Source organism: Petromyzon marinus, chromosome 10 (assembly GCF_048934315.1).
Source record: "Petromyzon marinus isolate PM22_M1 ecotype Great Lakes invasive population chromosome 10, UKy_Petmar_22M1.pri1.0, whole genome shotgun sequence".
Classification (NCBI taxonomy): Eukaryota; Metazoa; Chordata; class Hyperoartia; order Petromyzontiformes; family Petromyzontidae; genus Petromyzon; species Petromyzon marinus.
Genome location: NC_133676.1, coordinates 15,050,085 through 15,074,016, shown reverse-complemented (window position 1 = coordinate 15,074,016; position 23,932 = coordinate 15,050,085). Strand labels below are relative to the sequence as shown.

The 23,932-nt window shown below is 41.4% G+C and overlaps 1 protein-coding gene across 4 annotated transcripts in view; it reads left to right on the top strand.

Moving 5' to 3' along the window:
* LOC116940843 (protein PALS2-like) overlaps positions 1 to 23,932 on the top strand; it is a 226,327-nt gene that overhangs the window by 149,816 nt on the left and 52,579 nt on the right. For 3 of the 4 annotated variants that reach the window (XM_032951095.2, XM_032951097.2, XM_032951098.2), the window contains exon 6: positions 12,801 to 12,944. In XM_032951095.2, coding sequence (XP_032806986.1) covers positions 12,801 to 12,944 — 144 coding nt within the window. The remainder of the gene's footprint in view (positions 1 to 12,800; positions 12,945 to 23,932) is intronic. The other variant, XM_032951096.2, reaches the window with a different exon arrangement.

Sequence of the window (23,932 nt, the reverse complement as noted above, 5' to 3'; positions counted from 1 at the left end):
CTGATTTGCAAATCATGCTTCGTGTTGCAGCAGTCATTAAAGTGACAGGTTTTTTTCTCTCTCTGCCAGAGATATTAAATCAAGGACTTTGATAAAGTGTTAAAGTTATTTTATTTCTTTCAATATCGAAATAAAAATAACTTTAACCGTTAGGATAGCTACCGCCTTAATGATGCGTGGAAGTGAATAAAAAAATAATACATTATTTAAATGCATGCCTACAAAAGGCACCACACCTCAATGGAGATTACCGTTGGTACGGCTATTTTAATGCACATAATAGACAGGAAGGATAAGATCAAAGGGCTCGCATAATACCCATGCATAATGTATGTTGACTCAGTAATCCCCCCCCCCCCCCCCACATTGTGCAAGAGCGCAGAAGCGTGGTCAACACATCTACGCCTCTATATAAGGAACTAAACAGGTGGACTTTTCCACAAATCTGTCTGTCGCCTGATGAAGCTAGTTGTTATTACTGGCGAAACGTCGTACTCAAATTTGTAATGTTGTGGCTTGGCTCTCCAACACACCGGTGTGCTGTACTAGTGACGAATTGGCACGTTCAGTTTACGTGACAAACCTTACTAGTTGGCTGTGTCGGGTGGTGGTGGGTTTTAACGACACATTTATATATTTACGTGATCTAACTCAAAAAAACTCTATTATGGATGATATTGGTCGCGAAAACCTGCGTGTTAAACTGTAGGAAAGTTAATCAGTGTCTTGGCTGAAATTCAATCAAAGCTCAATTTAAAAAAAGTTGTCTGGCAAAACTACTACTCCTTGGATAATTCCCAAAAAATGAACTCTTTCCTTGGGTTAGCTGTACATCCATGACATACAGATATATGATTCTCATGTAACAGACTGGACATATTTAGGCCTTGACCTATTTTGATCTTTGAGCATTTTATGCCCATTACGTATACCCAATGTTCATACATATATACCCATGTATTTTACTCCCAGGTACCCGTTACGAAAGGGTAGTCACGTGGTTCTAAATAAAGAAATCCATTAATTTTCCAAAGTGCACCATCTGCTATGTCCTATTGCGGACAAACCTCTGTTCCGGTCCCACATAGCACACTCACCTCCTTCAAAATAACAGGATTGGTAGCGATCCTTTTATAGAAGGCCATTCCGAATCAATTATCTTTTTCCAATTGAGAACATATTTTTTTTGGTGCTTTAGGCTTTGCAATTTCACATCACCAAATTTGTTTCAAATTTGTGCCAGCAGCAACAGCCACAAAAAAGTATGCATGGTATACTTTCACAAAAAAACTGCTTCGAACTTCAAAAGGGAATTGAGTTTAATAAAAGTGTCACCTGAAGTATTTGGACACTCTATAATTTGAAAGCTCTACAGATGCCATGAGTCCTAGAATGAGACCCAGCTGTTCATTTTGGGTTTTAGTCAAAACCCTGTATAAGTCTTCTTTGGTTCTTTCGGTAAAGTCACGTAGAATGAGAATAAAATGATAAAATAAAATAACACAATAAAATTCTCACGACGTTTCGGCCGCAACACAAGTGGCCTTCTTCAGGTGAAAGGAACAAACCTGTCGGGACGACAGAGCTCTGACAGAGGCCACTTGTGTTGTGGCCGAAACGTCGTGCGAATTTTATTGTGTTATTTTATTCTCATTCTACGTGACTTTACCGAAAGAACCAAAGAAGATGAATCCTTGCAGTCACGAAAGCTTTAAATCGAAATTTAACCGACCCTGTATATAGTATTTAGAGTTCTTAATGCTTTGTAATACTGGCACATATACCAGCTGAGCCGTCATTTGCACATTTTTCAACGTCATTTCAACGAATCGCAAAGTCAACTGTGAATTACCCCACATATTTATGGGAGAGAAAAAATGAGTGCCGTGCACAATGATTTAGACCTTTTTATTTTTCAAATCAAAAGTTCACATCTTGACAAAGCTGGCATATGAAGACAAATGCATTTTCGGATCGAGATTTTTTTTCAGAGACCATCTATTATGGTTACGATTGTAGAATTGAGGATTAGGGCCCCATTAATTTGCCAAGCCTCTCCACAGTTTTACAACATTCATAAAGCGTCCATTTCTTAAGTCGAAAATTATTGTCGCACTGCACAAAAGGTATTCATTAAAACATTCCACAACATAACCTACACCTGCGCTCTGTTTAATTTGATTACACGTATAATAGCTTGCCTGTCTTTTCTTGTGTCTGCTCTGAAAATAGTTTTTGGTTGTGCTTGCTGAGAAAAAGAAAACTATTATTCTTTAGATATTAAATCCATTGTTGCTATGAAAACACCATTATTTTTTTATTTATGTGTAAAGTCGCTCTGAAGGATATGACCACATAATGGCTAACTTTATAATTGGTGTCAAAAAATAATATTGGTGCTTATCATTGTATTATTGGGGGATTTCTTTTCTCTCAAGAAAATGTTCCTTTCATCAAATATATTTTGCTTGGTGTAAAACACGAATTATTAATGTGTTTGTACATGCATTATATTTATTTTAAATTAACTGTTGTATAATGCAGTTTTTCAGATAGAGTTTCTCAGCTAAAATTAAGGCCCTTGAACCACAACAAGTGAGAGATAATTGAAGTTATAGCTTCCAGCAACGAGCCATGAAGATACAAAAGGAGAACAATGTACGAATAAAGTATCCAACTTCTGAATGAATACAAACCACACGACAACCTCTTAATGGGTGACTTCAATGCAAACAACGGTAAAGGCCCAGAGACGAATTATTGGTCAAATATGGCAGAGGAGCGTGGAGTAATACAAGACATCTACGAGAGTTTCCAGCCAGCAGAGACATGAAGATAATGACAATCTTTTTTTTTTCAAAACAGGATGTGAAGGAGCCAAATTTGAGAAATGAGGAGTGAGCCTAACTTCCTATGGACAAACCCCAAAATTCCAGATATGCCTCCGTCCTCAGAATATTCAACACGGGAAGTGCTTTGGAGGCTGGAGAAATGAAAGTTATACTTCAACATAGTCAAAGACAGGGCAAAGGTCATCACTGGCAAGAATAAAATAGTTGGCATCAACGATCTGGTCAGGAGGAGGTATGGAAATTTAGACTCGCGCAAAGCAACATCTTTGACAAATGATATCTGAACCTGACCCGGGCCCTCTTGTTATGAACTTGCACTGACCATTGTGGTGATGTATGGCAAAACAATCCCCGTAACCAACACAGTTTTGGTGAAGACTTCATCTAACATTGGATTGACAAGGGGCTTTACATCATTATTATTATGATGCATTTTTTTATATGGATGGTTGTCAAAGAATGTTGTGAATTAGATTTTTTTTTAAACCCACCAACAGTGGTATGATTACTCTTTGGTTCTTTCGGTAAAGTCACGTGACTTTACCAAAATAACCAAAGAGTAATTCCTGCAGTCACGAAAGCTTTGAATCTAGTGGTATGATTCATTTTAATAAGTGTCGTTGCCATGGTGGTCATCAGTTCGATCTCCTGGCATAGAGGTTGAAGCAATGGGAAAGTTTATTAACCCCCACGCCCCCTCCCACATCTAGAGGGGCTCTCGAGAGAGCATCCTTCAACAAAGGGCCTTCCGCCAGCAGTGGCGTGAGCAAAATGTCAGGGCTGCTCCTTTACCCTTTCATAATTTTTAGTTGATCAAAGGTAAATGCTTTGTAAATAAACGTAAGCCTACATGCTTAAAAAACAACAGGTCCTGTTGACCAAACCTTTACGATTGCCTGTTTTGAAACAGGTGTTGAAAGTGGTATTGGTAAATATATAAATCACGCGAACGCCGAGTCTTCCGTCGTGAGTGGCACCCAGGGTATTAGGTGATCCAATGAAGGAAACCTGCCTTGAGGCCCACGGCGGTGAATGTTGTCGATCGCCGTGTGGCTGTTGGTGGTGGGGGTGTTGGTGGGCCATTTCTCTCAGGTGCTGTCACCGGACGAGAAACATGGCCCCACCATGAGGAACACGAGGGCAAGAAGGGGCGAGCTTGGAATGATCACCATTCGTCTTTCCTTTGCTGTGAAAAAGTTGAAAACCCCGGCTCAAGTAAGCCATGCGCTGTTGTTAACCAATTTCTCTGACAAAAACCTGGAGAGACAGACTGAGAGGCTAGTGGCCCATTCCGTAAAGCGATAATGCATCATCTTTATGCTGAAATCCATAGTATGTTTGCAGTGGCTCCACACAAGAGAAGGGTTCTTGCCATCAGTACCACGACTGACCTGAGATGTGCGTTGCCACTTTGTCCACAGTGCCCAGCTCCAGTTAATGTATATATGTTTACAGCCTTAAATTATAACTGGTTCATTGTGGAAAACTTTTAATCCAGGGCGAGATGTTATCTCCCTCACCTGGTATACTGGAGGTCATGGGTTCGATCCCGACTCTGACTATGTATATTTGGAGTTTAAATGTTATCCCTGTGGTCACGTGGATTTTTCTCCGGGCCCTCCGGTTTTTCCCTCCACATTTAGAAACATGCGTTGAGAGTATTTGACTGCTATTCATTTTCACGTGATAAGCCACTTTGTTGAGCTATCATTTGTGGTCGCTTCTGAAAAAGTGCTACATTGCTCATTGGGCCTTACCTGGTAAAATAAAAAATAGTTTTAAAAGTAATCGTAGAATAATGTCTTGCATCTTGAGTTTTACAATCTCATCATCCTCAGCCATGGTCGATCATTTGCTCGACAAAGGCCTCAGTCAAGCCACCACCATCTCTGACGATCCTGCAAGGTAATAATTTACCCAGAACTTACACACAAGCCATTTAATTGCTCAATTTTCTCCGTGGAAGTACTTTGGGATGCGTTACGTTCCTCGGCTGCCATTTTTTACATTATTCTTGAACATCGGCCATCATCCCGTCCAGCATTTTTCTCCCCATGGCCAATCCGACGTGTTAGAAGACACGAATGCTTGTAGAAAACCTCTCATGTATAAGTAGACAACATAAATAAAAGTGCAGGCAGGTCGGTAGCCTCATTGACCAACTTGTTACGTAGCTGCTTGAGAGTTCAATTACGATAATGTCTCTACAACCAACAAAACTCACCTCCAAGTAGACAACATAAATAAAAGTGCAGGCAGGTCGGTAGCCTCATTGACCAACTTGTTACGTAGCTGCTTGAGAGTTCAATTACGATAATGTCTCTACAACCAACAAAACTCACCTCCAAAGGGCTGGCTTGTATGCCTCCGCCACCATGGCTAGCTACAAGGTTAATGGCATAATCTAACAGTGGGTCACAGAGCTCCCCAAATCCTTGCACACAACTGGGAGTTCGCTGATGCATTCACAGAACATGGTGTGCTCTTACCTGCAAAGAATGCCGCTTTGCATAGGAGTCATGACCTGTTCCTACTATCCTTTTCAACTGCTTCGCCTTTTGTATATATGTATGTATGTTGAACTTCTTTTGCACCCTACATAGCCAACCGTGCTAATCGGAGGTACGGGAAAGGACAACAAACTAAATACAAAAAAGTAGTTCTATAGAAATTAGTTTCCATTATATATTTAAAAACGCATAGCTCCAGTGGCTTCCTAATATCGGAATGAAGAGCGTTCCACACGGCAGCAGAAGCGCATCTGAAAGCGCGTGACACAGTAACCGTCTTTGTTCGATGGCTAGCCAAAAGCCACGACTGCGAGGATGACTGGCGTTCGCGTGATGGTTTGTGTTCCTTGACGAGATTATTCACCGTGAAGTGAACGTCCATCCGTTAATGGAGCACATCACCGAGTTCCCGGTCAACTTGATTGCATGAGCGGCAGGAGCTCTCTCAAGCGCGCCAACATTTGGTCAGGCGTGACACTGGATGTTCCTGTAATCACATAGCGGCAGTAAGCAGATGTGATGGGACAGCCTGTCCACTGTGATGTTGGCAGGCGGCGGCAAGGAGGAGCCCATCTGCCACAACATTGACTATCCTTTAAGGGTTGCGTTGGACTTTTTACATTTTCATCCGTCTGAAGGGGAGGTGAACCGGGCAGTTCATGAAGAAAAACCAGCGTCTGAAATGCCTTCCATGAATTATAACCTGTTACACGTGGTACTAATGCAATCTGTATAGTAATAATAATACAGCAGCAATAACATAATATATTAAACATTAAAATTCTCACGACGTTTCGACTGCAACACAAGCAATCATCATCAGGTGTGAAAACCACAGCAAGAAAATTTTGAAAAAAGTGGCGGCTTTTTTAACGTTAGCACCACGGAGAGCGATTTGATAGTTATTCAGATGGACGAGTCCATCTATGTTCAGAAAAGAGGAGGGGGAAGACGAAAATATTGGATGCAGTCTGAAAGCCACCATTAGTGTGAACAATCAATTAAGGCCCGAAATGGTTTATCAAATCCTTCCAATGATTGCTAAGCCAGAATCCATCTTCTTGGTTGAAATTGTCTCTGTGTTTGTATATGTGAATAGCCTCATGAACGAATCTCTCATGGTAGCCAGATGGCTTGCAGAGAACCTCTGTCTTGGAGAAGTCAATGTCATGTGAGCCTACTGAATTATAGCAGTGATCTGCCACGGCCGAGGTGTTCGTCCTACCGTGTTTTAGGTCTGCTTTGTGTTCACGGATGCGGTCCGAGACATGTCGTTTGGTTTCTCCAATGTAACTACTACCACAGAGACATCTTAGTTTATAGACGCCAGGGTACTGTATGTCCGAACTCACATCTTTTACAGACGGAACCAGATCAAAGATTTAATGTAATGTGTTGAATCAGATCTGGATCTTGTGTTTATTCAAGATTTTGGAGATCTTTTTTGTGATCCCCGCAATGTAGGGTAAAGTGATGGTTTTGAATGGCTCCTCAAGAGGGTCCTTCTTCATGGTTGGAGTGATAGCTTTGCAGATTGTGTAGTCGGAGTAACCATTAGCCTTAAGAGCTTGGTGTACGTGCTTGAGTTCACTGGCTATGTGCTCCTGGTCGGATATGCATTGGGCTATATGGTGCAGAGTCTTGATGAGGGAATTCTTCTGGGATGGATGGTGGTGGGAATCCGGTTTCAGGTAAGAATCCATATGGGTAGCTTTCCTGTAGACAGAGTGGCTCATTGAACCATCACGTCTCTTTTTTATTTTATTAGGACATCCAAAAAAAGGTAGCTTGCCATCTTTTTCGACTTCCATGGTAAATCTGATGGCTGGGTGTATACAATCCACAAAGCTATCACTCCAACCATGAAGAAGGATCCTCTTGAGGAGCCATACAAAACCATCACTTTATCCTAGATTGCGGGCATCACAACAAAAATCTCCAAAATCTTGAATAAACACAAGATCCAGGTCCGATTCAACACAGTACATAAAATCCATGATCTAGTTCCGGTAGGACGAACTCCTCTGCCGTGGCAGATCACTGTTATAATTCAGTGGGCTCACATGACATTGACTTCTCCAAGACGGAGGTTCTTTGCAAACCAACCGGCTACCATGAGAGATTCGTTCATGAGGCCATTCACATATACAAGCACAGAGACAATTTCAACCGAGAAGATGGATTCAGGCTTAGTAACCACTGGAAAGATGTTTTAAATCATTTCTGTTCTTAATTAATTGTATTTTTACGATGACCTTCAGACCGCAGCTCTTTCGCCAGCATTGCCTCTTAATACCTCTCACACCACGGTTAATGGTATAGTTTTACAACATGGAGTATACTAGGGCCTCGCAGCTGTCTCTCTCCCCCTCCTCTGTTCCGACCATGGACGAACTCGTCCGTCTGAACGGGGCCCGTAGCTATCCGTGGTGCTGAAATTTAAGGGTAAGAATCCACCCATTTTTTCGCCATATAGCATTGTGATATATAACGACTTATTGTTGGTAGCTTAGCTGATTGGAGAATATAGAGTTTATTGATAACATGAAGGTAATTTATATTTTAGTTTTTATTGGTTCACTATATAGTACTGTGAATAGCTCAGATGTGTAGTCATTTCTATGACCAGTCACTAGCTAATCACTCGGTTATTTCAATGCTAAATTCGCCTAGTTATTTCAATGCTAAATTCTCCTGTTTGATGTGTACTAAGGCCTCGGTGAATGTGTATGCTCTGACTTTAACGTAGCTATTTCTGTAGCAGTTACAAGCTAATCACTCAGCTATTTCAATGCTAAATTCTATGCTAATTCCATTGTCAAGGGGTGCCTCTGCGGATGTGTATGCCTTAACTTAGCTATTTCAATGCTAAATTCTATGCTAATTCCTTTAACAATGGGTGCCTCTGCGGATGTTTATGCTTTAACTTTTAACATAGCTATTTCTGTGACCAGTCACAAGCTAATCATTCAGCCATTTCAATGCTAAATTATATGCTAATTCCTTTGTCAAGGCGCTTTGTTCCTCTCACACAGCTTAAAGGCCGTGATCTGAACGTGGCTCTTTCACTCCAGCGCTGTCCTACCAGACAGTCTCGCCCCTTCACCTGATGAAGACCGCTTGTGTTGTGGCCGAAACGTCGTGAGAATATTATTGTGTTATTTTATTTTATCAATTTATTATTTTATTCTCATTCTACGTGACTTTACCGAAAGAACCAAAGAAGATGGTTCCGTCTGTAAAAGATGTGATTCCGGACATACAGTGATGGAAAAAAGTATTTGATCCCCTGCTCATTTTGTACGTTTGCCCACTGACAAAGAAATTATCAGTCTAGAATTTTAATGGTAGGTTTGTTTGAACAGTGAGAGACAGAATAACAACAACAAAATCCAGAAAAACGCATGTCAAAAATGTTATGAATTGATTTGCATTTTGATGAGGGAAAGAAGTATTTGACCCCTCTGCAAAACATGACTTAGCACTTGGTGGCAAAACCCTTGTTGGCAATTACAGAGGTCAGACGTTTCTTGTAGTTGGCCACCAGGTTTACATACATCTCAGGAGGGAATTTATCCCACTCCTCGTTGCAGATCTTCTCTAAGTCATTAAAGTTTCGAGGCTGACGTTTGGCAACTCGAACCTTCAGCTCCCTCCACAGATTTTCTATGGGATTAAGGTCTGGAGACTGGCTAGGCCACTCCAGGACCTTAATGTGCTTCTTCTTGAGCCACTCCTTTGTTGCCTTGGCCGGGTGTTTTGGGTCATTGTCATGCTGGAATACCCATCCACGACCCATTTTCAATGCCCTGGATGAGGGAAGGAGGTTCTCACCCAAGATTTGACGGTACATGGCCCCATCCATCGTCCCTTTGATGCGGTGAAGTTGTCCTGTCCCCTTAGCAGAAAAACACCCCCAAAGCATAATGTTTCCACCTCCATGTTTGACGGTGGGGATGGTGTTCTTTGGGTCATAGGCAGCATTCCTCCAAACACGGCGAGTTGAGTTGATGCCAAAGAGCTCCATTTTGGTCTCATCTGACCACAACACTTTCACCCAGTTGTCCTCTGAATCATTCAGATGTTCATTGGCAAACTTCAGACGGGCATGTATATGTGCTTTCTTGAGCAGGGGCACCTTGCGGGCGCTGCAGGATTTCAGTCCTTCACGGCGTAGTGTGTTACCAATTGTTTTCTTGGTGACTATGGTCCAGGCTGCCTTGAGATCATTGATAAGATCCTCCCGTGTAGTTCTGGGCTGATTCCTCACCGTTCTCATGATCATTGCAACTCCACGAGGTGAGATCTTGCATGGAGCCCCAGGCCGAGGGAGATTGACAGTTCTTTTGTGTTACTTCCATTTGCGAATAATCGCACCAACTGTTGTCACCTTCTCACCAAGCTGCTTGGCAATGGTCTTGTAGCCCATTCCAGCCTTGTGTTGGTCTACAATCTTGTCTCTGACATCCTTGGAGAGCTCTTTGGTCTTGGCCATGGTGGAGAGTTTGGAATCTGATTGATTGATTGCTTCTGTGGACAGGTGTCTTTTATACAGGTAACAAGCTGAGATTAGGAGCACTCCCGTTAAAAGTGTGCTCCAAATCTCAGCTCGTTACCTGTATAAAAGACACCTGGGAGCCAGAAATCTTTCTGATTGAGAGGGGGTCAAATACTTATTTCCCTCATTAAAATGCTAATCAATTTATAACATTTTTGACATGCGTTTTTCTGGATTTTTTTGTTGTTATTCTGTCTCTCACTGTTCAAATAAACCTACCATTGAAATTATAGACTGATCATTGCTTTATGAGTGGGCAAACGTGCAAAATCAGCAGGAGATCAAATACTTTTTTCCCTCACTGTACAGTACCCTGGTGTCTACAAACTAAGTTGCCTCTGTGGTAGTAGTTACATTGGAGAAACCAAACGACATGTCTCGGACCGCATTTTTTCGTGAACACAAAGCAGACCTAAAACACGGTAGGACCAACACCTCGCCCGTGGCAGATCACTGTTATAATTCAGTAGGCTCACATGACATTGACTTCTCCAAGACAGAGGTTCTCTGCAAGCCATCTGGCTACCATGAGAGATTCGTTCATGAGGCTATCCACATATACAAACACAGAGACAATTTCAACCGAGAAGATGGATTCTGGCTTAGCAATCATTGGAAAAATTTGATAAACCATTTCGGGTCTTATTTGATTGTTCACGCTTACGGTGGCTTTCAGACCGCATCCATTATTTTCGTCTCCCCCCTCCTCTTTTCCGAACATAGATGGACTCGTCCATCTGAATAACTGCCAAATCGCTCTCCGTGGTGCTAAGGTTAAAAAAACGCCACTTTTTCATTTTTTTCTTGCTGTGGTTTTCAAACCTGATGATGATTGCTTGTGTTGCAATCGAAACGTCGTGAGAATTTTAATATTTAATATTTTTATTATTTTATTGTTTCCCTTCTCCGTGACTTTACCGAAAGAACAAAGCATATGAATCCCTGCAGTCACGAAAGCTTTAAATCAAAATATAATATATTAAGCTAAACTTGGAAATTTTAAATCATACATAATGTTAAAAATGTAAAGGTTCAACGCTGAAATTACTTGTTTACACCATTGCTGGTGGAAGGGCCTCCATAAGAGGGAGCTAAATAGAGCCCCTTTGGAGGGTATTTGAGGCTGCTCTTCCAAGTTTTCCAGACATCTTGGAAGACATGGGAGTAACCACATTTTACCCCACCACGCACGACATGCCAATCTACCAAATGTCGTGTACCCATTCAATTTGCTTAGGGGGGGATTAAAAAAAAACTTGGCCATTCATTGAACTGCTGCACCAGAAGTTTGGCTCGAACTGGCAACCTCTGGATTACAAGTTCAGTGTACTAACCATCTCAACATGGCAGCATTCTGTACACACATGCATCGTACATAAAGTAATTTAAATGGAATTTCATTGCTGGATCAGCGCTGGCTCCCAAATTGAAATTAGTGCCAGAACAATGTTGGCTTGATAAAGGAAACACTCTGACTCTGCGATCACATGTATATTGCAAAACAACGTAACTGTATAAATAGATATTCACTATGATTCTAAAAACACTCTCCGTTAGTTCATGTTGAGCAGCACGAGTTTAAGTAAACATTTACTGAAGTCTTGTCGTGTTGAAAAATATGCATTACTACTCAGCAGCATGGCCAGGGACTTGCTTGGGAATTTTATAAGAGTACATTGATTGCATTTACCACAGCAACGACTTCACAGCTTCTGCTCTGTCTATCACAAGCTGGAGAGCTTGTTGGTTAAGCAGTTCATGCGAGAATAACCCATTTACTGATTGCTTCGGAATGACTTAATCTCATGTAATTATCACGGACATCAATCAATATGCTTTAAGCACAAATGGATATCTATTGTTTTATTAAGAAAACTAGATAACGTAACGCAATATGTGTGGCTTTACTCTGACCTTTGACCTTGCAGGTAGAGCAGCAGTCAAGCTGTAAAGCCTGTGGCAGAGCAGTATAGCGACCAGATTCACAATTGGAGGTTAGACGTTAAAATTTTTATTTGGGATCAACTCAGCCCTTCTTTTCTCTCAGGTCGATAAAATTAGTATCGCTTTGGAGGAAAGTCAACAGTAGTTGTTCTCTGAAGAGACTCGCCCCTCGCCAAAGTAATGTCGAATTTCCACCACTGGCTTAAGGGTGTAAACAGGCGATGGACGTTGCCCAATGCTTTATTGGGCAGGAAGCAAATTTGACTTTGACTCTTGGCTTTATGAATTGCATTGCTAAATAGGTAAAAAGTAAATTTTCTATAATGTAATATGTATATTGCATAGATGGATATATGTAAATGGTTGGATTTTCTGGCAGCGTTAACTATTGTAGTATGTATCTGTTTTCGGTTTGTGTTTATTTGTATACATAATCTCCCATCGCATGATCCTGTGCAAGCTGAAAAAGTCACATGCCCTTTGAGGTCTCACCTACTAAAACATAAAGCTTTAATCACATACCAGTGTATTTTATCGCTTATATAATTGCATGCATAAATCAATGCAGTTCTGTTGGTCGTTTCATTTTATGATCAATGGGAATTCCGATGTGCCGCCAACTTGAATCATTCAGTGGGAGAAGCACCCTTCACATAGTGAATGTGTTTGCTTAGCCAAAATTGTAATTGTAAGCAAAAAAAAACCTCGAACACGGTGTTACTCTCGCATAGGCATAACACACTCCACGTGATAAGTTATGCCGCACGCGTTCCCACAGCAGCCCCTTCACTGATTAACCACCCATCTGTGCCTCTCTGTAGAGCGGAAATAACGTCGTGCCTGTGCTTAAATGTTTAATTTGCATTAATAATGCATGTCATTTGCTTGGTGGCGTGGCGGTCCAACATGTTGCGTTAACCCGACCCCTGAATTAAGTGTGTTTGGAAGGTGTTTGTGAAGTGCTACTTCGACTACAACCCGGAGGATGACCAGCTGATCCCGTGCAAGGAGGCAGGCCTGCGGTTCAACCGTGGGGACATCCTGCAGATCGTGAGCCAAGAGGACCCAGACTGGTGGCAGGTAAAAGTGCCACTGCGCAGATATTGACGATGGTCATGATCATGTGCTTTACTTACGCAGAAGAAGCCCCGATCAGTATGCCGCATTGAGTTCAAACCAGTTGGGCACTATGGTTAAGTGAGCCCTGTTCACAAATTGAAGGTCGCAGGCTTGAATCTTGATTGGGTGCTGACAAGTAGGGTAGGTACCCTTATTGCTCCAGTAACATTTCCAAACTAGACTGGCCCTGCCATAAAAATGTGAATTCCTGATTGTGGTTTGGCCAAGTTGCTTAACACTCACCTTGCTTGATGACTAGACTGGCCCCTGCAATAGGAATGTGGAATTTGCACCACTGGCTCCGTACCCCCAGAAGTTTGCGCTGTTCCACGCTTACTTGACCGTGGACTGTTTTTGTTAGCAAGTATTCCTCATTGAGTGATTTTTGTGTGTTGTCCAGAAATTTAGAGATGGGTTTCTGTTACCATCTCAGAGATCGTGACACCCAATTTGCTTTGTTGTCACCTTGTCAGAAGATGGCAATAGAGCAACTCGTTTTCTGACCTATCTGTAGATATTCGTGTTTGTCTTATCATATACATAGGGCATCTACAGGTATTGTAATTTCCTCCCAGGTGTAAAAATATTCACTCAGCCGGTCACCATACATCTCAGTGCCAGACGCTCATGCAAACGGATGAATAGAATGAATATTTGGTGCAACAGGCACACCCTGGATGTTACCGGGCATCCATGGAAATCTGAGAGCAGATGCTCAGAGCTGAACTTTCCATGCTTCACAAACCCTTCCATACTCCAGTGTCTGCCTTGATGCAAATGCCAGCTGTTGGGCTCATAAATGATTAACGGTGGCTGTGGGTGGGAGCTGTCGGACAAATTCTGTTTTTCTCCTTGCCAAAGAATGGCATTAACTCTTTATCGTTAGACTTAATGTCAAGAAGAAATTCAGCTAATATTTCTAGAGTTTTGTAAAAGATACGAATTTCAGAAATACACAATGCAAGCTTTATCTCTAAACTGTAATAAGAGTGGTTATAAAGAATTAAAGCTTTCGTGACTGCATCAATTACTCATTGTTTATTTCGGTAAAGTCATGTATGTAGAAATACCATGAAATTATATTAAAATAAATCAATCACGACGTTTCGACTGCAACACAAGCGATCTTCATCAGGTGTAAAAAAACAAATAACGAGGGAGCATATGGGGTGACATCGGATTCCTCCAAATTAAATATAGATGCTGATTTTTCTGACGATCCGAAAATAAAAATAAAAATTACGTCGTAAATTGCTAATTTGGAATATGTATTGAAACAATCGCCCATTACTGTGAACCCTTGTCAGGACACTTCTGAAAAAGAGTGATGAGGATTTCTGAACACCATCGTTTTTTTTCCCCACAAAGCCCTGCGTAGCAAGGGAATTGACAAACATGCCAACCTCCTGAAAAAGTGTTGACACTCAGAGAGGTTTTTGGGCTTTCCTGAAAAATGTTTCAGAAAAAAAACCCATGGCAGTGGCACGAAAAGTGAATGGTAGACATTAAATGGTCAATATCCGAATTAGCTGCGGTCTCTTCTTGCCTCATTGAAATGTCAAAAGTATATCTTCAAGGCTCAAAGGAGATCTCGAGTCACTGTGATTGTTGTGAAATTTTAAAAAGAGGGCGCATGAAGCAGCATATGTATTGTACACCGTTTCATAATTCATGAAAAGAAGATTACAACGAGTAATATATGATTTAAAGCTTTCGTGACTGCAGGGATTCATATTCTTGATTCTTTCGGTAAAGTCACATAGAAGGGAAACAATAAAATAATACCGAAAGAACCAAGAATATGAGTAATATATGTTTTACTGCGAGAGGAGAAAAAAAACACTCGTTAATCTATTTTCATGAAATCAAAATGTAATGGAAATACAACAGTGGTCTTTTGCATTTGAATGATTTAACAAAATATTGTATTGGTAATTTAAGTGCGGTTGATTCCACGCGATAGCGCACACAATTCCGCGACAGCAGCACCCTCTTGCCGCCGCTGTTGAACGGCCAAAAGCCGGAGGGGTCGGAGTAAAGCCAACAATGGAAGAAAAGTTTGTGCAAAGTTTCCAAGCGAATTCACATCACCCGTAATTTACCATTAGCCACGGCGGCGCTTTGGGCAGCAGGGTGTGAGTCACATCCTGCTGCCCTCAAACCCTGCTGCCCTACGACGGACGTGTGCACTGCCTGCGTGTTGAACTTCTTTCCCACCGTACGTGGCCAACCGTGCTAATCGGAGGTGCGGGGGAAGGACGACAAACTAAACACACGCATTAAAACGTAACACTGCACGCATGTTTTTGGATGCAACAACCCTGAGCTGCGACATTTCAAGAACCTATCCCAGTGATTAATTCTTTCAGTCCAATAGACAACAGTCCAAACAACGTCTACCTTTTTTATAATAATCATAGAAATCTAATTGAGGTTAAATGTATATGTATAGATTTTTCTATTGCATGCAATGAGTGGTCTCAGTGCACCCATCCATGTTGCTGTCTGGCCTGAAAAAGCTTTAAATTCAAGTCCAAAGTATCCTGATCTCAAACCCAATTACAGACCCTCACATGAACCTCTCTGATGCGGAAACTGTATCAAATGAGTGCCAAACTTTGAAGGCAACATCCCATCTGCTGGCTCTTTGTAAGTGACATTCTGTGTTATGTGGTTGGTTTTTTTTCTTTCTCCATGTGTAAAGTGCCTGGGGAGTGACTCACAATTGCTACAATTTCTCTACACTGAGAAACCAAAGCTCTTTCTATATTCGGTTGAATCGGGCCGACCTCTGAGGAAACAATGAGACACGTGTTGTGCACAACGACTGGTGGTATTGGAGAGGCCATGATGCATTTCGTTTCGAACGTTACATTTATTTAGAAAGAAATGTCGAGTTATGGGGCAAAGGAGGAAGCTATTGAAAGTACCTTTATTCTGTTTCTGAGGCCAAGGAACGGTTCAAATAAGTGTAAACATTTGTCCATTATGTGCTTATTGATATCAAGTAGTCACCAGATAACAAAGACAAACATTCCCCGTGTAGCCTTAACAGACTGTTGGGGCAAGCGCTGTTAGCGAGCACCTCGGAAGGAGGTAGGTGGCCAGCACCACGCCCGGCCGCCTTTGTCTCCCCAGTGGCGATGTTTTCACACTGCACCAGGTACTCATTTGAGCTTAGGTCGACCTAGGGGAGGCCAAGGAACGGTTCAAATAATTGTTACTGGTTGTGGCCGTGAGTGGGAATTGAACCCGGGTCACTGTAGTGCAGCGTGATAACCGCGACACTCCCGCTCCTCCGTCACGTATGCGTCCTATATCCGTGACACCTACACTATACAGTAATTAACTTCGCGTTGTGTAGCATTCGATTAGTTATCAGTCACCCTGCAATTAGTTGGGACGTTTCGACACGTGGCAAGTATAACGCCTTGTGTTTTTCATGGTCTACTTACATTTATACAGACGTCCTTGACTGGAATAAAAAAAGAATTCAAGAGATGAATGAACCCCAAAGCCCGGTTTGGAAAGGTAGTTTTCACGTGGACTTTTTTTAAGTTAATACTTGTCTGAATTTAATTCTGGATAATTAAATATGACCTCCTCATAAGCAATAAATGACAATCATTTTCTATATACCGTACATGTACTTTTGGAGGAGAGGTAACGTCGTGGTTGGTGCACCACACCATGCACCGGGCGATCCGAGTTTGATTCCGAGCCACGGTTAACATTAGTGGTGACTGCTATCTGAGCCAATCCTGGGTCAAATCATCCTCATGATCACCCAAGTGTGACCAGGCTTTAATCCAGTAACGCATTGTAGTCAGTCTATGGCCTTTATTACAGAACTGTGAAGAGATCAATGTTTTCCAGCACTATTTTTCTAATAAGGCAAACTCTGAACCACCTTTTGACTCTCAGAGTGCTATTCAGAACAAATCGTACCTGGTAAAAACGAACGTTGCTGCGTTGTCTTGTCTGCTTTGTATTTCATTTGGAGCATGTGTTATGGGTGGTGGTGCGGTGCAAACAAGCACATTTTGTTGCCCTGGCTTGCAATATAGAACCGATTCATGGGAATCCTGGGATGCGATCTCCACTTTTTGCATTCCTGTCCATCAGGTCAAAAGTAAGCAATGATGTCCAATTAAGTCTCTGGAAAACGTTTCCATCGTGCACCAGCTTCACCGCTCCATTCGTCGTTGTAAAACTCTTGCTGCATTCCAAAGCGTCCTCGGTCTTCCCCTATTTCTCGTTCGTTGTGCAGTGATACGCATCACTGTTTGTGGTGTCCTTTCTCCTGCTAGCTTTCTTGATATGTGTTCAAACCATCGCAGTCGTCTTCCCAGAATCTTCTGTTGTAGCATTATTTATTCTCCCCGCCACTGCCTTACCACTTTTTCTCTTCAGTCTTCAAACTCTCACCATTCCTCCTCACGAACTCATTTCCACATTTTTTGATTGTCAGCTTTATTCTTAGTCTAGAATTATTGATCTATATAATGGTATTGGCATGATACTTGTCTCATATACTCTAAGTTAAAGTTTTTTGTTTCATCAAATTGTCTTTAACCTTCCAAATCTTGTCGCGTTTTTCTAAATGCAGCAGCTAGTCTGATTATTTCATGTTATGTAATCTCCACAATGTCCACTCTTTGATACGTATTTATATTTCTACGTATTATAGCTGCTCCTCTCCAATTTTGATCTTTACCTCTTCCTCTTATCTTCCATTATATATTTACCGGTGTTTATCTTCATTCCAAATGTTCTGCTTTTCCCATATACATTATCGATTATTCTCTGTAGGTCCTCCTCGGATGGTTGAGTCAATATCATCCGCAAGGTTATTCCAGGGTATTCGGTTACTTACCATCATCCCGTTCGGCATGACTTCCCCTGTCCTCTTAAGCAACGACCCTGGCCTCAATTGTAAAAAAAATTATGAAGTTGAAAGAACACGAAGAGGCCCAGGATCGGCGGGACCTGGACCGTTGTTTTTTTTAACGAAGTATTGAATTGTTACGCGAGACGAGTCTGTGTAGAAAATATCAGCTCGTTCGGCTTCGTAGATCCGAGGATATTAAGCGTCAAAGATGTGAAAGAATATAAACAGACAACAGGGGCAAGTTCAAGGAAGTGTGTAAATACCCCATAACCATTCTGTCACCTTCTTCTGTCTTCTCACAGCATTCGTAGATCTGCTATAAGTGTTTATCTATCTGCTTGATCGGTTGCTTGGAGATGCCATGCATTTTCAAACCCCCGTAATGTTCATTTCTGCCGGATGCTATCCAAAGCCTGACGAAGCCCACGAAGTTATTGTAGCAGGTTCGGTTGGGCCCAGTGTACTTCTCTGACATCAGTTTGATGCCAACACAGCTCATCTGTTCTACTTCGTCCTGGTCACAAACCCGGCCTGTTCCTCTCGTCTGCGAACCACTTCATTCCCCTCTGAATTGTTTTGGGGGGAATGCTTTTTCAGTGGCGCTCATTGAACAGACTCCTCTGAAAAAAAAGTTTTTTTTTAATATTATTTTATTGTTTTTTTGTTTTAATATAATTTTATTGTATTTCTACATACGTGACTTTACCGAAAAAAACAATGAGTATGTTTTCGTCTCTTTGTTTGCACATCATGTTGGTGCTATGATCATTTTCCCCCATTTGCTGAGCGCGCTTGCTTTCCAAATCGTACTCGATAACTTTTTGCATTGCTTCTCCATTGTGTCCCTTGCCTGTTCGCAATGGTAATGTTGTCACTTCCTGGTGCCCGTTTCATTTTCAAACTTTCCATTGAGATCTTCACTACTTCTTCTAATAACGCCAGCATCTGCCGTCCTTCGTGAGTGCTGGTAAGCTCCTACAGGGTTCCGTTTCATTCACTGGGTTCTACGCAATCTACGGCTCTTCCCAAACAATATAGCCAGTGCCGGATTAAGCTAGTGTGGGACCTGTAGAATACGTCATAAAGGGGCCCTAAATAAGCAAATAAAACACGCAAATATTAAAAAACACATTTTTAACTTGCGTAGTAAAATAATTTTATTTTTTCATTTGCTGTGCAGACAGATAATACGGCAAATCGCTAACCTTAAACACCCAGTCACTCATAAAAGTTGAAGGCAATATAGTACTATAGTAATAGAGCAAGTGCAGAATCACTGAACCGGAATTTATAGCTTCAAAGCATTTAGCGCGGGCCCTTGAAAGTGTGGGGCCCGTAGCTACTACACATGCAGCTACTACACACGTAGCTACTACACACGTAGCAGCTACACACGTAGCTACTACACACGTAGCTACTACATATGTAGCTACTTTTGCTGCTACGATAATCCGTCACTGGCCACTACTCATTCTTTGTTCGACTGCTTTCCCTATTCTCGCCGTTTATCGCACAGCCATCTAAAACTCAAATGTGCCGCAGCTCTCCGAGTAGGTGTTTAATTAAGGGATGTCATGCTCGCGACTGTGAGTGTGAGAATCATCTGCGTGTGGTAATGACTGAGTGGAAAACTCCACGTATCTCGAAAAGCTCGTTAACTTGTTTACTCGGTACCTTGTCCAGACTTGGCAAGTGATCCCAAAATAGAACACTGCAAATCTGATTAAGCACATTTCACCCGTAATGCATGCACATGCAATAAAAGAGAGTTGGTGTAATCTATTTTCCCCCAAGTTTGTTCTTGGGCATAACATAATTATTGTGTGGCTCGCCAAAAGCAATGCAATTTGCTACACGATTGGAAAGTCCACCATACATTATTCTTCATTCACGCCTAGATCTACACTGCAATGCATCTCTCTGAGTTATAAATAAGTGTGTGCGTGTACAGACACGCTCATACACACACTTTCAATATTGACTGAGGTTACTTGTAAGTTATACAGTATCACCAGTCTGGCTTGGTGGCTCAATTGATAGAGCGCTTCACTCGCGATCAGAAGCCGAGTTCTAATTATGCCAAGCATTAGCCAATCAACCTTTATCTCTCAATAATACAAGTGCAAGCTCGTGGGACATTGGATAAACTGATCTCCCCTGTGAGAATGTGGAATTTTCGCTGTTGGCTTAAGGGCCCATGTTGGATAAGAGCACCGCGCTATTTCCTGAATGAGTGAGGAGACACTCTGTTGTTTTGACATTCATGAGTAAAGCAAGCAGGAGCGCTACCTGGAATCCAGTGCACTATGATCACAAGTGTGATATACGCTGGCATTAGTCACACATATTAGAGACATTCATAATGTTCTGAGATATGAGACACAGCAAGTGCTCATAGAATATGCATTTAAAATGTTAAGAATATTATACATATTTATTATATTTATTTAATATTACTCTTATTTACCCATGAAAGCCTCACTAAGTCTCATATGACTATTTTGCGGGAGGGTCCTGCCTAGATCTGTTGCAGTAAGTAGGCAATGATTGTGATTATTCCCAGTGGTACATTAGTGTACAATTGTACGCGGTGTGGCTTCCATTCAAAATTCTCCAGAATTGCATTGATGGATTCCTTTTGTGATGGATTCTAAAGTTTCTCTCAGGAATTCTACAACGGAATATTTGTGCAAGAGGTTGGGATTCTATTACTATTCTATCAGGAACCTAGCTTAGCTAAGCTTTTGCCTATCTACCCCAAGCATAGCTAATTCCACCTGGTTATAATTGTGACCGAGGCCTATTACAGGTGGCCAGAATCTCCATTGAAATGCATTGCCGATGCCTAGTTTGTGGAAATTGATCTTACTCCACCATGAGTCTTGTCATGCCATTCACGCAAACAGCCGAGGGCCCGTGAGGAATTTGAGGCAGTATCAGAATCAGAAGTTAATTTCCCACTGAGTAAATCCCATTGAGCCAAGAGACTCTATTTCAAGGGCGGCTCGGCCTGCAGACAATAGCAGCCCACCGGTATCGACCAGAATCGCCAATAACATGTCTGGCATTGGCTTTGGCCACACGTTTGCACGTTTCAATGGTGATTTTACTCAACGTGTCACAGGCCCCAAGGGACCCCCATTCTTGCCTGAATGCCATGCCATGCCGCATGCAGTCAGGCCCCTTCACAATTCCACCATTCCAAGATCCCTAAAGGACTTATGTTTGATTCTAAGAATTAAATAGTGATTCCAGGTTAGGTATTGTGAGATTCTCCAAGCTCCTATGGATAGCGATGCAATTTGGGAACTCACTAAAGGTACACGGCTTTGCTCATAAAAAAAATGCGAGTACATATCTTTTTTATATCTCATGCAACCAAAGAAATACCTTATTTATATTATTGGTCCAATAGCTGCCAGTGATTTATTCCAACTTCAGAAATCACATTTGTACTTCATGCCAAGTGAAACACAACGCAGTTATGTGCCTCAGAGAGCTGATATTCCTTTTTTACGCAGGCAGATAACACTCTTTCAAGGGCATTGCATGTGTCTCATAAACAGGGCTTAATATCATCTCATTGCCTTTTATTTGAGCTTGAGAATGTGTGTGTGCATGTATACATATGTAAAGTTACTTTACCAAGGGATTTTAAAGATATATTGTTTTTTCAAGTTCGATAACCTTGGCAAAATGTATCTTGATAAACAGCAGTTCATCATAATATTGCTACAGGGACACATGAACAAAACAGCAAAATAAATAACTAAATAGCGTGCATCACGCTCAGCTACACTTGTGCATACGAATACATTTTAAAAAAGGTTTGATTTGCATTGTCAACACTTTAGAGCTACATTAACAAATGATCTATCCCCCATTGCCGTGAGCATAGAAATGAGACACACATTTACTGAAGGGAACCTCTTTTGAGGGTTAATGTTGTGTAGCTAGGTGAGCTATCAGATGGGGCAGGGTGTGGTTAGAGTGCACACCTCTCATTTGGAAGGTCATGAGCTCAAATCTAAATGTCGGTTTACGTAAAAAGTACTGCTTTGTAGAAAGTCAATTCCTTTGGGGAGAATGGCCTCCATGATGAGAATGTGGAATGTTTAGCATTAGTTCAGTGCCACCAAGCACTGCTCAATTGAACGGGGAGATGCTTTCACTCAGAGTTTGGTTAAGGAATCCAATTTAAACATGTCTTTGAAATGCCTCCTTATGAATGAGTGAATATAGTATACCTTGTGGAATTTGTAGGGCTTTGTGGCAGATATCAATGTTTTTGACTGAAATAGGATTAATCTGAATCACACTGAACCTAAGGAATGGGAATCTCATTCAAATCATCCGTGAAAACAATGTACGTGAGATGAAGCTCTAAATATAATGTGCGTGTGTCTGTATATTAATAAACATTTAAATACACTCACACTGATTTATGTAATGCACTGATCCAATTCATACCATGCATTGCTTGTACAATACATTAAAATTCATTTTGATGAGTGACTGGCCCAGATAAGCAAGAGGCAGTAAATGACGCAGCTCATTAACTGACGCTAAAGCTGTGCAAACCGTGCAGGGCAATTTAGTGCCGCCGTACAAAAAACTTACATTAGAAATACAATGACACATACCCCCGCAAAAAAACACACTTTTTTGCTGAACAATGCACATGTGCATTTATAAATTACAATTATGAACAAAAGCAAATGTCATGTACATATATTACAGAGATATACTTTGGCTAATAAAAACACCCAATACCCCACTGATTCTATGAGCCATGTGGGCTTATTCAATATTTAGAATGCACTGATTTTTTTTCTAAACCACCCACACATCACTACAGGTTGCGATTGTCATATATATTTCCTACATTTATGCCGGCTTTGGCCATTTATAGCCATACCTTTGAGTCAAATCTCCGAAAAGAACAGCGAAAGCACAGCAGTCAAGTAAAAGTGCCACTTTGCTCCAACAAACAATGGGGTATTGTTATCTCAATTGGTAGCCCTGAGCCAGTGGTGATAGTTACACACGGTCATGGCAGCGGTAAGTCACTTCATGAGATGTCCACCACTAATTTTCCATAAAATGGCACTGAATGTATTTGTCCTGGTGAAATAATGGGCTGAGTTAGTCTCCACCCTTTCACGATTGTAACTCACAGATGCCAATTTGCGAAGTCAAATTCTCCAACCACAATCCCTCTCAGTCAGAAGTGCGCTGCTGCAAGGTTTCACAGTGAATTCCTCTTTGCTGCCGATCAAACTCTGAATTAATTTCAGGCCACTCAGAAGCAAGACCATCTGCAGGAGATTCGTGTCCCTCGTTGAGTGTAATTCTCAAGTTGTCACCCTGCACCCACTGGTCTCACATAATCACCATTTTCACATCAACAAGTGCATTTCATCATTTTAATGGTTCAGTGTTTGATGATTAATTATGACTCTTTAAAAAAATTGGTCCTCGGTAGTAAGTATTATTTCCTAATTGCTTACGTATCAAAAGTAGAGAAAATGGCTATTATTCCCCACAAACATTGCTTTTGTGACCAGGACATTGATATTTTGAAATTTACATATTTTCCAGAACATTCCAGATAGATTCAGTGCTGAAGATGGACGGGGAAGCTAATGTCAATGTAGGAGAGGTATTCGTGCCCGGCAGTAGGTCTACCCCAATCAACGAGTTGTTTACAAAGGTTTAGAGATGTTTGTAAATGTAAGCTCGGAGAGCGCTAGGAAAGAGCCATCGCCTCACGATGATGATTGCTTGTGTTGCGATCGAAACGTGATATTGTTATTATTATTTTCTATCTACGTGGCTTTACCGAAAGACCCAAAGAATATGAATTCCTGCAGTCACGAAAGTTTTAAGTCAAAATATATCATATATGAAAAATATTGCGAGAATCTCTTACACAGTAGTCATGGGTGAAAGAAATGTATTTTTGTAGGATGGTACAGAGGGGAAAAAAGAGCAATGAAGTTCGCTATCCCAAGAATTTGGCGGGAACCCACTGACCACTCAAGCAACTGCTACTTTT